At 52.0% G+C, this 16055-nt stretch overlaps 1 protein-coding gene across 2 annotated transcripts in view; it reads right to left on the reverse strand.

Annotated features, from left to right (window-relative positions):
* Ccdc88c (coiled-coil domain containing 88C) overlaps nucleotides 1-16055 on the reverse strand; it is a 115513-nt gene that overhangs the window by 28573 nt on the left and 70885 nt on the right. For both annotated transcript variants that reach the window (XM_051196472.1, XM_051196473.1), the window contains 8 exons: nucleotides 13437-13583; nucleotides 12738-12882; nucleotides 8760-8944; nucleotides 8134-8271; nucleotides 5984-7045; nucleotides 3149-3276; nucleotides 2256-2397; nucleotides 1194-1382 (listed from right to left, as the gene is read on the reverse strand). In XM_051196472.1, coding sequence (XP_051052429.1) covers nucleotides 1194-1382; nucleotides 2256-2397; nucleotides 3149-3276; nucleotides 5984-7045; nucleotides 8134-8271; nucleotides 8760-8944; nucleotides 12738-12882; nucleotides 13437-13583 — 2136 coding nt within the window. The remainder of the gene's footprint in view (nucleotides 1-1193; nucleotides 1383-2255; nucleotides 2398-3148; nucleotides 3277-5983; nucleotides 7046-8133; nucleotides 8272-8759; nucleotides 8945-12737; nucleotides 12883-13436; nucleotides 13584-16055) is intronic.

Genomic DNA, 16055 nt, shown 5'->3' on the forward strand with positions numbered 1-16055 from the left:
GGAGGGGAAGCATGCACCAGTTACACACAGTATGGCTAGCGCGGGCTCTCTCTGGTGTAGGCCCCGGAGTTTAACGGAACCCTCAAGGGTAGATAGATGCAGGCCAGAGCTGGGGTTCCACAAGCTCAGGAAGTTAATGCTTTCCCTCTTGGAAACAGACAACCAATAGGAAGTTCAGAAAGGCCATTGCCCAACACCTGAGGCACACGGCATACAAGCCACTCTCACGACTCTATTGTTCCCGTTGGTATGAAATCTCTGAAAAGTACTTTTCTGTGAGCTGAAGCCACTCCCCATCGACCAACAGACCTCAAGTCCCCAGCAACAGACGTCTCTATATTTGAGACAGCAAGTGAACAGGGTACTTAAGAGTGGGAGACTAGGGCTAGAGGGATGGCTCAGTAGTTAAGAGCACTGGCTGCTCTTCCAGAGGACCCAGGTTCAATTTCCAGAACCCACATGACAACTCACAAGTGTCTGTAACTCCAGTTCCAGGGGACTTGAGAACCTCACACAGACACACATGCAGGCAAAATATAATGCACATAAAAATAAAATATTAAAAAAAAAAGAGTAGGAGACTAAGATCATACCTATTATGCCACCAACCAGGCTAGGAGACAGAACATAGGCTATAGGCATGTGACTTTGAGAGAGGCTCTAATGTTCTGTCTCAGCTCATCTATTGAAAAGCCATCACAGCAGACTTCAGAACGTCACTGTTGTGAATCAGGGGGACAAGCATGCACTGGAAAGCGTTTTCGGGTAAGGGCCAAGGGTAAGTACTTGCAGGTTTGGTAGCCACATCATCTCTATGCCAACAATGAAGATGACCACTGCAGTGGGAAAGTAGCCCAGACCACATGTACATCATGCCAATCAAGCTTTGTTTAGATACTGCTTGGGCTGTGGTACTGGGATGTAGCTCTGGTAAATAGAACACTGTGGGGATGAAGGCTGGCTGGTGGACATGTCACAGGAGGCCAGGAGACTGGGTGTGCCCCTTGCATTAGAAACTCTGAAGAACTACAAAGAAAGGCACCTAAGGGACTGGCCAGGACAACTCAGGAAGTGTCCTACTATATCCAATAGCCTCCATGGCCCTCTGCCACCCCAGATTCTTCACAGGGACGATATCCCATGGGGGCAATTGCTAACAGGAGGGATGGTCAGTTCATGGGCAGGACACTCACACTGCGTTCTAGCTCGATGGCCCGGTCTTTCACACGGAGTAGCTCCATGGTGGCCTCTTTGTGACTGGGCTCCCAGGCCTCTTTCTCTTGGTGACTGGTGCCCACCTCGTCCTCAGGGTGCTTCAGTGCCTTCTGTGCCTGCGCTCTGTCCTCCTGGGTCTGCCTGAGCTGCTCACGCTCGTCCTTTACCTGAAGCAGAATTGGAAAGCAGGCTCAGAGCCATGCAGAAGCGGGTAGGGAGGGGCCCCTCACCAAAGCCTCCGACACCTACCCACTCATCCCCTGAGGAGGGACAAGCCAGAAGCTCTCCTTTTGCTACGTGTTTCCCTCGAGAGGACAGGGAAGGCAGGGACATGAACGTATATCTTCCATGGTCCCCCATTTAGCTACACAACAGGCAGGTTCTATGGCTCGCCTGGGCCTCCGGTCTACACCACACACCAGAGGCAAAACCAGGCGTAGGAAGACCTACATCTCACAAAGGCCCTGCCAGCTGTGCACCTGCCTGACTTCAGATCCCAAATCAACTCTGTAACCAAAGGAATGTGTCACATGTTCAAAATGGGAAAACATGCGTGTTGCAGTCCACCCGTAGATGGAGACGGAATGCACACAAGTGTGTGTGGACACAAAGTACCCTACTAACATGTGTGGAAAGTGTGAATGAGGGAAACACGTAATGTGCATGTAGACTGTGTACATGTGTCCCACGTGTTGTCTGTATACTTGAGAACAGGTGCTTGTATGTGCCCAAGAGCTGACACATATACTCGTATAAGGTCCTATCCCATCTAAGGGGCCTTAGGAGCCTGAAGGGAGGGCCCTGCTGGGTGCTGGGCTGTCTCATGTACTTTCCCTGGAGGTGGACAACTGCCCTGAGCCACAGCCTCCTCCCCACCATGCATCTGCTTCTGTTACACCCAGCTCCTACACCCTGAGGCCGGCACCCTCAGGACCCTACAGCGCATGCTCATCTGTCCCGGAACACCGCCCTGGTTGCGTTGGTTACCCGGGGAGAGTATGGAAGAGGTCTGGTTGGCGAGACCTCAGCCTGACCCTCACCATCTGAAGTTCAATCTGTAGTTGGTGATTCAATTTTTCTTTCTCTTCCACCTGGGCCTGCAAAAACACAATCTTTTCTTCTTTCATGGCCAGTGTTGTCTTCAATGCCGATTCGTTTTTGCCTTCCAAAACCTTGCATTTTCTGAAAACATAAAGATGCAATAGTACTTTTCAGTCACTTCTCCCCTAATCCCATCCATCTCCCTGTGGCCAGCACACACCCTTCTCCCACTAAGCTAGTCTTATGTGCCATTTGCAGAAGGTGCTCCAGGGACCCAAGGCCCTTCCCAGGGTTCCCTGGCTGACACATCCATCACACCATCACACAAAACATCACCACTACATTTTACAGCTGCTCCTTGACGCTGGTCTATCACTGCCACTTTACAGATGGGGGACTCCATCTCAGAAAACCTCAGCAATCGTCTAAGGTCACAATGCTAGGTGCATGGCATGCCTGCGCCTTCCCACCGCGTCGGACATGTCAAAGCAGGCATGAGAGTCTTCTTGATAACAAATCAAGAAGAGGCTACCATACTAGATTTCTTTGAAAAGTCAAGCTGTTCAAGAAGGCACAGCTAGGAAAAACGGCAATCATCCAATGAAAAGAGATGTGGGCTCTTCCTGGGTGCAGGTCAGTGCAGAGCCTGTCAAGCACGCAAGAGGCCCCGGGTTTAGCTTCCAGCACCACAGCCTCTTTATCACACAAAACAATCTCCTTCCGTGCTTCCTTGAGATTCTCTAGAGACAAGTCCTGAGCTACAAAGGACAGACACACGGAGTCATGTCACACAGTGAATCCAACAGTGAAGAAGAACTCAAGGCCTCGGGCTGAGACCAGGGCACTCAGACGCAGCGGGGAGCACAGTGCTAGCTAGCACACAGGGACTTACGTGTCACCGTGACCGTTATCCTCCTGCAACAGCAGCTCCTTGCTGAGGCCAACCTTCTCCAGCTCTTGGCTCAGTCTGTCTAGCTCGCTGGTCAGCTGCTGGCTCTTCAACTTCTCCAGCACTAGGTCCTGTGAGACAGGAAACATCATTGTGGACAAGAGTCTGGCCGACGCACAGCAGGGAGGTGTTGGAGCCTCATGATGGTGGCACACCTTCAAGCCACTTCTTCCCCAAGCCTGCCTATTTCAGATGTTTCAGGTAAGCAAGCTAGGTGACAAGGTGGTCAACTCCAGGGTGCTCCACCAAAAAGACAGGGGCAAATACCCTTTCCTGGCCCTCCTGGTGCTGGAAACAACAGACCACACGGCAACATGGATCCATAATGTCCTTCCCCAAAATATGTCAGAAATACTCTGCTGTGTTTACCTTTAGTAGTGAGAATGATCGACTAATATGATTGACTTTTTAAATTACAAATTAAGCAAGTAATTAAATCCTCAACACTGACTATGAATATAAAAGCAAGGAGAGGAAGATGGTACTTATTGTTGTTACTGTAACTCAGAGTGGCCTTGGATTTACTGGGTAGGTGAGGATGATCCCCAACTTCTGATCTTCCTGCCCCTCCAAGTACTAGGATTACAAGTGTACACCACCATGCCAGATTTTATGCTGCGGTTTCCAACCCACGGCTTCATGCATGCTAGGTGAGCACCCAACCAAGCCGCCCATCTCCACACCCAAAGAAGTTTATTTTAAACCCCGGCTTTGGTTAACTTTTCACGGTGTGGGCAATGAGTTCAAGGTTCATCCCCAATCTCTCTTGCTTCCATCCCCACGCAGCTCTTTGAGGGCAGCTATTACCTCCTGCCTGGTGCCACAGCTATCCCTCCTACCAATTCATAGGCGGGGCAGTATCCCACCATCAGATTTCCCTGCCATGCTAGCAGCTGATGCTGGGTGAGCAGCTCTGGCCATGGTTGTGGGTTAGAGTAACAAGGGTCAGCCCCTGGATGAAGCAGAGAAGAGCTGGCATGTGTTCTTGGTGGCCTTCTAACCTGCCACGGCCACTGCCCAAGCCTAGTGCTGAAACGGTGGTGCTCTAGGTCAAAGCCGCTTGGAGCGGGGCACTCAGGAGGCTGAGGCAGGAAGATCAAGAGTTCAAGGCTAGCCTGGCCTATACAAGGAATCCGAGACTAGCCTTAGTTATATAGCAAGACTCTGTTTTCAAAACTGAACACAGGAGTAGAACAGCACCTGGATGGTTGATGGCTGTAGGACCGTCCTGACTGTGGTGAGGGGGACATGCCTCTGTGTAACAGGCCCTGGAGATCCTTGGGTGACTGGTAACTGCATCACAGCCCACACTGCCTGCCCTGTACAGACACGGACTGTGGGTGGCATGCAGGGCTTGTGTGCCTCCCTGATGCAACCTACATTGTCACGGCTCTGGGCTCACTCTGAAATCACCTCCCTCCTCTCAGTGGGCACACAGCAGGCTGCAGCTGCCTCGGCTGAGCTCCAGAGTGTTGCTCCTTCTTTCTCTCTTGATCTCGTCCTTGTCTACCTGCCACATGCTGAGGAACCAGGAGGACATTCCACTAGGGGATGGCTTAGTCACAAGCTAAAAGGAGCCAGGTACCTCCATCAGTGAGCTGACCCCCACCTGGAACAGGAGTTGAAATGAAACCTGCAGGTCAGGCCACTCCGTTCGACAGCCACTCGGTGATGAACGGACAAAAGTCCAAGGAAAGGTACCGAGGGGAGGAGAGCAGGTAATCCAGGAAGCAGAAAGACGCTAAGGCGGTCACACACTTCGAACCCATTATTCCACTTCCAGAAATATGTCCTTAACACCTGTCTGCTTCGTTTGTGAAGGGGCAGGGACATCAGGACCACTGAAACAGTAGGAACTGGGGACGATGCTCAGTGAGCATGCTCAAGACCATGGGCTCAACCCACAACACCAAAGAGGAAGAAAAAAGAACACCAAACTAAAACAGAACAGTGGGAAATTCCGAGAACAATCGAAAGAGGCCCCAAAACTAAAATAACAGAGCGGGAAATGCCAAGAACAATCATCGCAAGGGACCCGAAATTATCAAAGTCAATCTACAGGCTTACATATCTTGCTGTCACTTCAACGTGACAGTGAGATGACTGTGCAGCTAAAGGCTCTTCCCCGCAACCCTGACAACCTGAGTTTGATCCCCAGAACCCAAACAGTGGAAGGAGAGAACGGATTCTCTCAAGTTGTCTTCTAGTCTCCACATGTGGCTACCAAACATCTACCAAACAAATAAATAAGTAATTGTAAGAAAACCACCCCCCAACACCTGCAACTTACTTCATGCGGAAAAACACGAAAACATAACCAAAAACAAAAACAGAACAGCTTAACCGTATGTGGTCTGGTATGGAGCAGCCCTGATACGTGACTGATTTATGGCTCTTTTTAATATATGGTCAATTTAGGGGAATTTTGGGTTCACCCCAGGTTGGCAATATGCACAGCTCAATGCTGCCTCTAAATGCTGGGCAAGGGCAGTGAGCTAGAACCGAGCCAGTCTCCAGAGTACTGTGTGGCTAAGCTTCTTGTGCAGGAGATCAGGGGTGTTAAGCACCAATGCATGGGCATAAGGGCACAGAGTAAGGAAATGGCTATCACAGGGGTGTTAATGAGCGGTGAGACCACCCCAGACCTTTTCTCCCAGACTGACCAGACCTTCAGCTACCCTGTGCTCAGCCTCAGGGTATACACCAAGGTCCCCCTCCATCCTAGAACCTCCCATTCTGGATACAGGCCCATTTTGCCATCCCTTGGCTGAAGCTCACCTCTCTCAAGGTGCTCAGCGTGTTGGCGTGCACAGTGACCTGCTTGGTGAGGTCCCTGTTGTCTTTCTCCAGCTCCTTCAGCTTGCTGGCCGCATCTCGGCAGCGAGCCAGCTCCTTGTCCAGCGCACGGGTCTCCTTCTCGGCCGCTGACAGCTTGGCAGCACTGTCATCCAGGACAGTGTCCTTGAGCTCCACCTGCTGCCAGAGGCGCCTGGCCTCCTTCTCCAACAGCTTCTTGTCCTTCTCCAGCTGGGCCACCTCCTGCTCCAGGGCCTTCCTGTCTTTCTCGGCCCCCTCAAGTTGCTTGTTGGTGAGCTGCAGAGTCTCCAGGTCTCGCTTCAGAGACTGGCGCTCGGCCTCCAGCTCGCCCAGCTCCCTCTCGAGGGCCTGGAACTTGTGACTGCTGCTCTCCAGGCTGTGCTGCAGCCGCAGGTTCTCAGCGCTCACGCTCTGGTAGCTGAGTTCCAGGCGCTCGGACTTCTTGCTTAGAGTCTTCAGCAGCTCCACACTCCTGCGCAGCTCCTCCTTCTCCTGCTCCAGCTGCCGGTTCTCTGTCTCGATCTGTGCCATCTTGGCGCTGGTGAAGCGCATGGCCTCCACCATCTTACGCAGCTCCAGGTTCTCCTGGTCCAGCTGCTTGTTGTCGCGCTCCAGGCCCTCAAGCTGCACAGACACATTCTGCAGCGTGTCCAGGGACTTCCTCAGCGTCCTGTTCTCCAGCTCCAAACCCTGGCTCTCATGCTCCAGGGCTGCGACCTTCTCAGTGACTGTCTTCAGGGAGGTCACCTTCTTGGCCAGCTGCTCATTCTCCTCCTCCAGGCGGTGCAATTCCTTCTCCAGCACCTGTGCCCGCTCTCCCTTCTCCTTGGCCTCCTCCAGGTCTCTGTGCAGCTGCTTTTTCTCCAGCTCCAGCTGGCTGACTTTGCTGCCAGCCTCAGTCACAGCCTGGTGGAGGGCTCTGTTTTCCTTCTCCACATCCTTCGTGCTGTTGACCTGTGGCCTCTCCCGCAGTGACCACACAGCCTGGTGGAGGTGGCCCTTCTCCTGCTCCAGGTCCTTTATCTATGAGCAAACACATTAGGCATGACCCAGGATGCTGCAGGAACCCACGCCCCAGTGATTTGGTTTCACATGGGGGCTGCAACTCAACAGCAACTCTACGGTGCCTGCTGCCTGGTACTTGCCTCCCAAAGGAAGCTGCACGTCCAGGGCCCACCTGGCTTTCCCTCATGCATAGAGCCAGTCTGAACTTCCTCTCCCTGCTTCCTATTCATCTACAACAGAAGCCAAAAACCTCAAATATCAGATATCCCAGCCTTGTTCTTTGCCCTGCGCTTCCTTCTGTCCAGACCTTGGAGATGTTCGGTGGCCTTAAAATGGCCTGGCCCTGATGGCACCACTGTGCCACTGCATCGGTGCCCTGGGACTTCTCAAGGTGGAAGCAAACAGAACCCTGCAGGTTTGCCAAGGGCTCTGCCCTGTTACTAACAGGCTCTTAGAAATGGGCCATTTTCCTGTGCACTGCAGAATGTTCAGCAGCCTCCACCCTAGTTAGCTTTAACCGTCAACCTGACACAGCCTTGAGCTGCCAGGGAGGAGTCTCAACTGAAGGACTACCCTGATTGCAGCGGCCTGTGGCAGACTGTTTTAGTTATTTGTTGATGTAGGAGGGCCCAGCCCAGTCCACTGTGGGCAGCAGCATTCCCTAGGCAGATAGTCCTGGCTACGTAAGAAAGTTATGAAGCATGAGCCTGAGAGAGTCAGACAGCACACATCCTCCCTCCTCTACACTGTACTTTCTCAGCTGTGAGGGAGTTTCCCCAAGTTTGCTATGTAGGGTACCAAGCCTTCAAGTTCCAGCTTCTCTGACTTCCCTCAACAACAGGCTGCACCTGGAGACTGAAACTAACCATTTCTTCCTCTACATTGCTTTAGGTCACGGTGTTTGTCACAGCCACAGAATGGAACTAAACAACTGTGCCAAGAACCCTGGTCCTTTCCTTCCCAGAGTGAGAACAATCAGAACTGCCTGCAGACATTGCCAAATGTCCATCCCAGATACGGGAGAAGGTGGAGACGTGGCTGTGCCCCTTAGAGCCCCTCCTGCTCACATGAGGAAGCGAGGTGGTAATGGCAGCAGCAACGCCTACCTGCCTGGCCTTGTCAGCCTTCAGGGCCTCCATGTCGCTCTGCAGCTGCTCCTTCTCCCGAATCAGCTCCTCACTGAGAGTCTCCAGATCCTGGTTGCTCTGTTTTTCTCTCTCCAGCTGTGTTTGCAACTTTTCAATCTGCAGATTTAAAGATCCAGCCTGTGTGACAGCAGTCTAGCCAAGTGAGCTGCGTTAGACAGACAGACAGCTCCCACAGGCCTTTGAGGGAAAAGGTACCAGTGTCACTTTGTAGCAATACCCTCACAGCCTCCCTCAGTCATCTACCTGACATGACCCTCACTGTCTGGGATAGGAGAAGCTGCTTTTCACAGCAGGAGGGCTTGACCCACGCCCCATGCAGAGGAGAGAGAGAGAGCAGCAGAGGCAGGGTCCCTGGGGGGGGGTCTCCTGCCAGCAGACCTTGTCCCCTCCCCACACTGCCCCAGGTGCCTTATATGGGACTAAGGAGCAAATCAAGAGAATGCAGACACAGACCTTCCAGGAGAGCCCAGTAAGGAACCGGTCGCTATCCCCCTGGAGTCTGGCAACGGGTGTGTTAAGGGGCCCAGAGGACGAACTTCCTGTGACGCACCCTGGGTGCCCCTCTGCCTGCCCCGGGAAGTCACCTTCTTGCTAAGCTGCTGGTTCTCCTTCTCCAGCTCCCCACATTTGAGGCTGCTCTCCTCCAGCGCCAGCGATGTGTCCCGCAGCCCCTGGATGGTGCTCTGGAGGGTCTGGTTCTCCTTCTCCAGCTTCAGGATGCGGCTGGAGGCGCACTCGTTCAGCTCGAACACGAAGGACTTCCTGGAGGCTGAAGGGCCCAGTCCGTCAGAGCCTAGCAGTTTGGGAACCCCTGCTTCCACCCCCAGACACAAGCCAAACCCAAAGAGCTGGGCACCCCTCCTCCTGTTCTCAGCACTCAAGGGGGAGGGCCTCCGCTGGCAGAGCTGTGTCCACTCAATCTCGAGCGTAAGGGTTACAGCGTAGGAGCCAGTTGTGACTTTCGGGAACCTGGGTCACTGTGCTGTTCACTCAACTGGCTCAAGGGCTGCAGGCATTTTCTGTGTCCACTCCAGGAGCAGTGGACCTCTAGGCTGCTCAGCAGAGAGGGCACAGTGACCAGCCGACTGTGAGCGAAGGAAAGCTGTGTCTGTGTATATATATGCCTATTGCTGGCCAGCCTGGGCCAGAACCTTGACAGGAGAGGTTTCTCCCGACCTCACAATTACACTGAAGAAAAGTCAGACAACATATGCAAAGCTGCTTTAGGTGTCTCAGTGAGTGAGATGAGGTAAATGTTTTAAAAGGCATCTACTGTCTTCATTCACACAACCCAACTTTCTTGAGAGTCAAAGACTAGACTTCCTGGTCCTTTCCTCCTACAAGCAGATGCAAAGCTGGGGGTAAGTCCCAGGGCTTCTCAGGAGGCAAACAATAGGCCTGAAACACCCTATAGAAACAGCCAGGACTGTTCCTCAGTCCCTCCTCTGTCCGCTCATCACACTGGACCACGGATGTTCTCGGTCCTTCCACTCTTGACTCTCACTCATCACCCAGCGGCTCTGAGAATACAGAAGGTGCTGAGGTCCACAGCAAAGCCATCCATGCATGTTCAAACCCAATGCATGGTGCGTGTGTCAGATCCTTAGGCAACTCTAAGGACTGAAGAGTGTTTGTGTCCTCTGTTGTGTTATCACCTACCAAAGCAACAGCACAGACCCAACAGGCCAGACAGTCTTAAAGACCCAAAGCAACAGGGAGGGGACTATGACAACACAGTATGTCTAATCCTAGCATCAACACAGGGTTAGAGACATTTGGTAGGCCTTCTGTCAGCTAAAAAAAACATGGATCTTGAGGGAGAACCTACAACCATACTTTACCAATCTGGCATAATGCCTAACTATATTCAGAATATGTACCCTTCCTTTATAGGACTTCAACAAACAGATGGAGATCATTACAGGAAATGCAGTCAGTCCCAACTGATCCATCTAAAGCACAAAGTGGCACCTAAGGTCAGGGGTCACAGCAGAAGAGGGGTGAGAAGATGTAAGAGCCAGAGGAACAAGAAGCTGGCTATGAAAGTTAATGTCCTAGAAATGCCAGAGAAGCTACACCACGAGGTCTCCTCATCATGGCTGCCCGAACAAAACCCGAACAGGATAATACCAATAGACGAGCTAACGTGCAACAGGGGAACTCACGTGGGATCTCAACCTCAGCAAAGAATTACAGGCAACTAAAGGAGGTTGAGAGCAGGAGAAAGTCTTCCCTAAGGAAGAGGCCCTCAAAGTGGTCCAGTGCCAAATGACCATCCCCGAAGACACATACATACAAGCGACAGTGTATGGGTGTATTTATATAGTCAGCTATGTGTGTGTCCATTACTTCTTCCTGTTGGAGAGTATTCCTGTAACATTTATATGGAAGTCATTTTTATAATAGTGGATTCTATATCAATTTAATATTTTAAGTGTTAATCTTTTATTACTATTATTTACATGTGAGCCTGTGTATGAGCGCCGGCACATGGAAGTCAGCACAACTTGCAGGAGCTGACTCTGTCTGTCCTTCTCTAATGTGGGCTTTGGGCATTGAACTCAGGTCCTCAGGCACGGCAAGCACCCGTACCTGCTGAGCTGCCTCACTGACCTCAATTTAGGTATTTCACCACTGTCCATGTTTCTGATCCTCCCATGCTGAGACTCAGGCAGAATAACTTTCAAGCTTCTACAGTTCAACAACGGCACTGACTGCAAACAGTTTATCAGCAACTCAAGCAAGCTCCACCTTGAGCACAAAACCTCGCTCATCAGACCACCCTGCACCCGGGACTCACGGGCATAGTAAACATAAACAGGGCCAGGCGGGCTAAAGCCTCAGTCTTCTCCCGTGAGGCTGAGGGCAAGCTCCAGGTCACAAGTAACAGAGCCAGCACTCCAAGTCAGGCTTTTCCAAGTCTTTCTGTCTTTCAGAGTGTCTGCTAGTGAGGCTGTGGTACTGTATGTGCTTGGTACACATGAGACCCTGACACAATCTGAAGGATTTAGGGCCAGGCACAGCTGAATCCATCTACTCAGGAGAATGGAGCAGGAGGCTCACCTGAGCCTACAAGTACGGAGCCAGTTTGGGCAACATAGTGAGACCAAGCAACACTATCACTTAAGAATAAATCACAGGCCCAGAGAGATGGCTCGGTGGTCCTCTTGCAGAGAACCTAGGTTCACATGGCAGATCACCTGTAACTCTAGTTCCAAGGGACCCAAGACCCTCTTCTGGCCTCTGTGGGCACCAGGCATGAAGGTAGTATGGAGATGCACACGCAGGCAAAAACACCCATGCACACAAAATCATGTGGCCAGTCAGACAGCTCAGCGAGGAAAGGTGCATGCCACAAACCCTGATGACCTCAGTTTGGTAGAGGAACAACCAATCCCCACAAACTGTCCTGAGTCTCAGTATGCATATGTGCATAAATAAATGTAACCTTTAAAATTAAAATTAAAAAAAAAAAAAAAAGAAATCAACCACGGCCATTGACCTTAAAGGGTTTATAAACTATACGAGTCAGTGTGAATGGATCAAGCTTTTGAGGTTGGCCCTGCACTGCTTCTCCAGTCCACCAGGGAGCAGAAGTTCCTCTTGGTGGACTTGAACTTCAGAGGCAGAGACAATGCCCTCTCCCACCCACCCAGTGTGGCTCCCAGGCACCTCCGCTGCTTGGTACACAGGCATCAAAGCAGATGCAATTCAGTGTCCACAGAAACAAGTTAACTCACTGCTCTCACGCTCAGAGCTGGTAAGAGCACCAGGAGAAATGACCTTGGTGGTAGGCTCAGGGAAATTTTATCGATGTCTTTCAAACCTAACACAAGCCAAATGCCCAAGCCTGCTTTGTCAAGCGCGGAGTCAATACTAACTTGTTGTGTCGGGTGCATGGGAAAGGTGAACGTGGCTATTTTCAAACACAGGAATTGGCTTATTGTTTGCTGAGCGCTGGAGCTTCCTGTTGCAGCGCTGACCAGAGTCTCCCACCCTTCCCATAATGAACACCTTATCTCAGGGTACCAGCAGAGGGCAGCAGTGCGTGCCAACAAGGAGGACTTCCCTCCCCCACCCCCTCTCCCCCTGGAAGATCCATAAAGAGCCTGAGACTGGGGAGCAGTAGCCACTTAGCAATCCCACTAGGGAGACAGGACAGGCTGCATCCATCTTGCCCAATTATGCAAATGAACAGGGCAAATAATGTCCGGGGTCCATTTATAATAAGGATTAGTGATCACTGGGGACACTTCTAGTGTCAGGTCTTTCAGTCATCAGCAAAGAGCTGTGATCTGGAAGCTCCCGAGTGTCCACATGGGAAACCAAGAAATCCCAACACTTCATTTGTAGTTTACTTCCGGGCATCCGGGCTGCCAGGCCGCTCACGTTTCCCCTGGGGACGACCATAATGAAACAGCTCCAAATGGCACTTGAGGAAATCACATTTACTCGTGGAGAATGGATGGGCTGTTAGGAAGGCGCAGAGCCATCCAAGGGCTCAGCTCTTGGATGAGCGGGGCCTGTAGTGGGGCTGGGTCCCAGCGCTGGGCACCACCTACCATCGGACAGGTCTGCATTCTTGGACAGCTGTTCCAGCTCCCAACCCAGGTGGGCCGACTCGTTCATACTCTGTTTCTGTGCGATCTCCAGAACCATGTTTTCTTCCAGCAGCTCCTCAATCCGTTTCTTATCTGTGTCCCGATCCTAGGGCAGAAAGAGGGAATGTGAGAGAGGTCTGACTGGCCTCAGACATGAAGTATCAGCCACCATCCACTCAGAAGGACAGCATGCTTCATTCCAGACAGAGAACTGCACACAAACACCCCACTCAGGGCCCCACTGCAACAGGGACTGCTACTGGACAGTCCCTTGACCGGGCCACTGAGGCCAAGAAGGAAGTCCTAAGGGGAACACTCTGGATACAGGAACACAAGAACAGTGCTTTGCAACACGACACTGCTGATGGGCAACTTGTTAGCTGTGAAGTAGGTGTCTCCCGTTCTCATACGCTGTGACGGGGATGGCACGCCAGTGCTCAACCCACTCAAGAGCCATTGAGGACCCTTGGAAAAGATGTGTGTGTTCACCCTTGCAGAAGCAACATACAAGTAAGGCCCTAGCCGCTTCGAGGGCAGTAAGTGCCCACTTGAGCCACTGAGCTTTGAAAGCTCTTCTCTTAAGTCGGAAAGTTGCTGCTGACACAGCCCCTCCTATACCCCCGCCATCGCCTCTGTGCATGGCACCCGCTTCATTAATACCAGCTCCAGGTCATGGAGTTTAGATTTTAGCTGCAGGTTCTCTTTCTCCAGCTCGTGGACTTTATCACTGCGAGCCCGGGCGGCGGTCAGTTGCTCCTCCAACATGGCCTTGGTCTCGATTAAGATGATGTTGTCTTCTCTCAGTTCCTGAAGAGCAAACACCAACAGGAGAGTCATCAGACAGAGGCCAGGGTCGTGACCACAGGACTTCCAAACAAAGTGCCTTCAGGCCCCTGGAGCCAAGCAACCAGGTGAAGGACACGCGTGGAGGGAAGCTCTGCATCCAGTGTTTGTCAGCCTCACCCGTCCCCTAGAGGCCAGGCTAGCAGACTCAAAGAAGAAATCCAAGAATCAAGAATATATTTAATGGTCTGGAGTGTAGCTCAGTGCAGAGCAAATGCCTAGCATGCACAAGGTCCTGGGGTTTGATTCCCCAACACAGCAAATAATAAGGAAGGGAACTCTTCCTTCTACAACCAGATGATCCTAAACTTGGACCTCACTGGAAAGTGGGACTCTGTTGACAATGTGGGTCACCACTGGCCTGAGTTTAACAAAGGGGGGTGAAGGGGTAGTTCAGAGGGAGCCCGGGACCAAGTCAGATCCTCTTGATTCAGTATTCAGGCCAGACAAGAAGGGGACAGTGTCAGTCGCAGCGCAGCAAAGCAGGAGATATGAATCCCACAGACAGGCACAGGCAGAAACCGGCCTCTGCTGGCATCACAGGACGAGGCCAGTTTATGTACCATGTATCAGATCTTGTCCTGAGACTATCATGTCCCATGAGCCCCCTGCGGGGGGCAGGGTGGATTGCACGTCCCCCATGTCTTCACAGCTTATAAACAGTGTACACTGGGAACTGCCATCTTCCTTGCTAGGAAAGATTCCCAAGACTTGTCCCACTCAGAGACTACAACAAGGGACCAAGGCTAGAGCTTCCATGCACCCACACGGGCTCGAATGAAAGCTTCCCAGTGGAGGTTAGCTTAGCACTCTCAGACAGGGGCTTGGACAAAGCTGGCTCTGGGAAAGCAGCACATTGATTCTAGAATCTCCCAATTGCCCCTGGAGACTCCATGCCTAACAAAGACCACATCACTGTGGCTAGTCCTCCCTCACCTGCTCCTCACAGCACCCCTCAGAGGAGGGGCAGGCCAGGGCCAGGCTCTTCCCACAGATGAAGGAAAGAGCCCAAAGTCATAGCCTGCTGCCGGCTGAGGCCAAAGTTTCCACTTAGGCTGAAGGACTGGGCTTTGTTTTCTCCTCGGCCCTTCACTCCTAGGAGACTCACCCTCAACGGCCTCTCGTTAATAAGAGGCCGAGATTGGCACGGATGACATAAGACAGAGAACAAAGAGTCTCAAATCAGCAAGAGTCCAACACTCTTTTTGGTCACTGTCGGCCCTGTATCTAATAAGGTCTACCCACCAGCATTTTCAACCGCACCACTCTATTCAGTGAGCAACCACAAGGCAGGCTCTACATTTACCCACACAGACAGCTCCTATGCAGTCTTCAAGACCCATCCTGAATGGCTCCTCTGAGGACTTGGGAGTCTACTTTGTCACAAAGTCAGACAGCCGGGTATTTGGGTTCCTTTCCTGCTCCTGCTCTGAGGTAATGGTGGCTGTCCTGTCCTCTTCCCCCACTCTGGGAGCTCTTTGGGACAGAACAGTTATACTTCTGTTCACTGAGCAAGGGGGAATTGGAGGTGGCCCATGTGGTGACCCTTGAAGGACTCAGCTTTAATAGGCAGGGGCAGCACCCAACAGGGTCACCTCTAAGCACCTGTCTAACTGCCTGCTTTGGTGGTCTCAATGTCCCCAGTTAGGAAATGACAACCCACCCTGCCTTGCACATCTACCACCTCAGAGGACAACGACCAGCCAGGAAGGATGCTATGCTCAAGCTCCCACAGGTCCAGGGCTCCACCACTGGTCTGCAGGATGGAGAAGGCTGACTCCATTGCACCAGGCAGCTGTCTGGCACACCTAATCGGCCCCAACCAGGAGGCTGTTATCAAGCCCAACCCTGCCCTGCCCACAGCTGGGGTGTTATACAGCCACGGGTCAGACTGAAGGTCCTGTCCCCAAGTGACTTGAGAGTCCACTCCTGATCTACCATCGTGACTCGGCGCTAGTGGGACAACTCCATTTCTGCCATGAACTCTGTAAGAGCTCACGGGCTGGATGACTCTGCCTAAGTGAAAATGTGGGCCAACAATGTGTGTACAATTCCCAGTGTCTGAACTCGCCAGCTGTCTAGTCATAGACACTTCACACATGGGAAGGGGCAAAGTTCAATCCAGCACTCACCCATGATGCAGCTCCCTTGTGGACAGACAAAAATTGTTTTGCAAAAGCTTGGGGTTGTCGCTGAACAGTGGAAGAGTTGCCTAGCACACATGAAACCATGGGCCCTGTCGCTAACACCGAAAAACAAAAGCAAACCAAAAAACAACTAGCTTCCAGGAGTGCCTCTTGACCCCCCATGAACACCAAACACTGGAGTCCAAGAAAGCCTCCTCTCCAGTGAGCCTGGGATGGCAATGCACGATGACTCCTGGCGTCCACTGCAACAGAAAGCCCAGGGTGCTGAGGGTAGTGGAGCTGGGTCGCG

This window comes from Phodopus roborovskii, unplaced genomic scaffold (assembly GCF_943737965.1).
Source record: "Phodopus roborovskii unplaced genomic scaffold, PHOROB, whole genome shotgun sequence".
Taxonomy (NCBI): domain Eukaryota; kingdom Metazoa; phylum Chordata; class Mammalia; order Rodentia; family Cricetidae; genus Phodopus; species Phodopus roborovskii.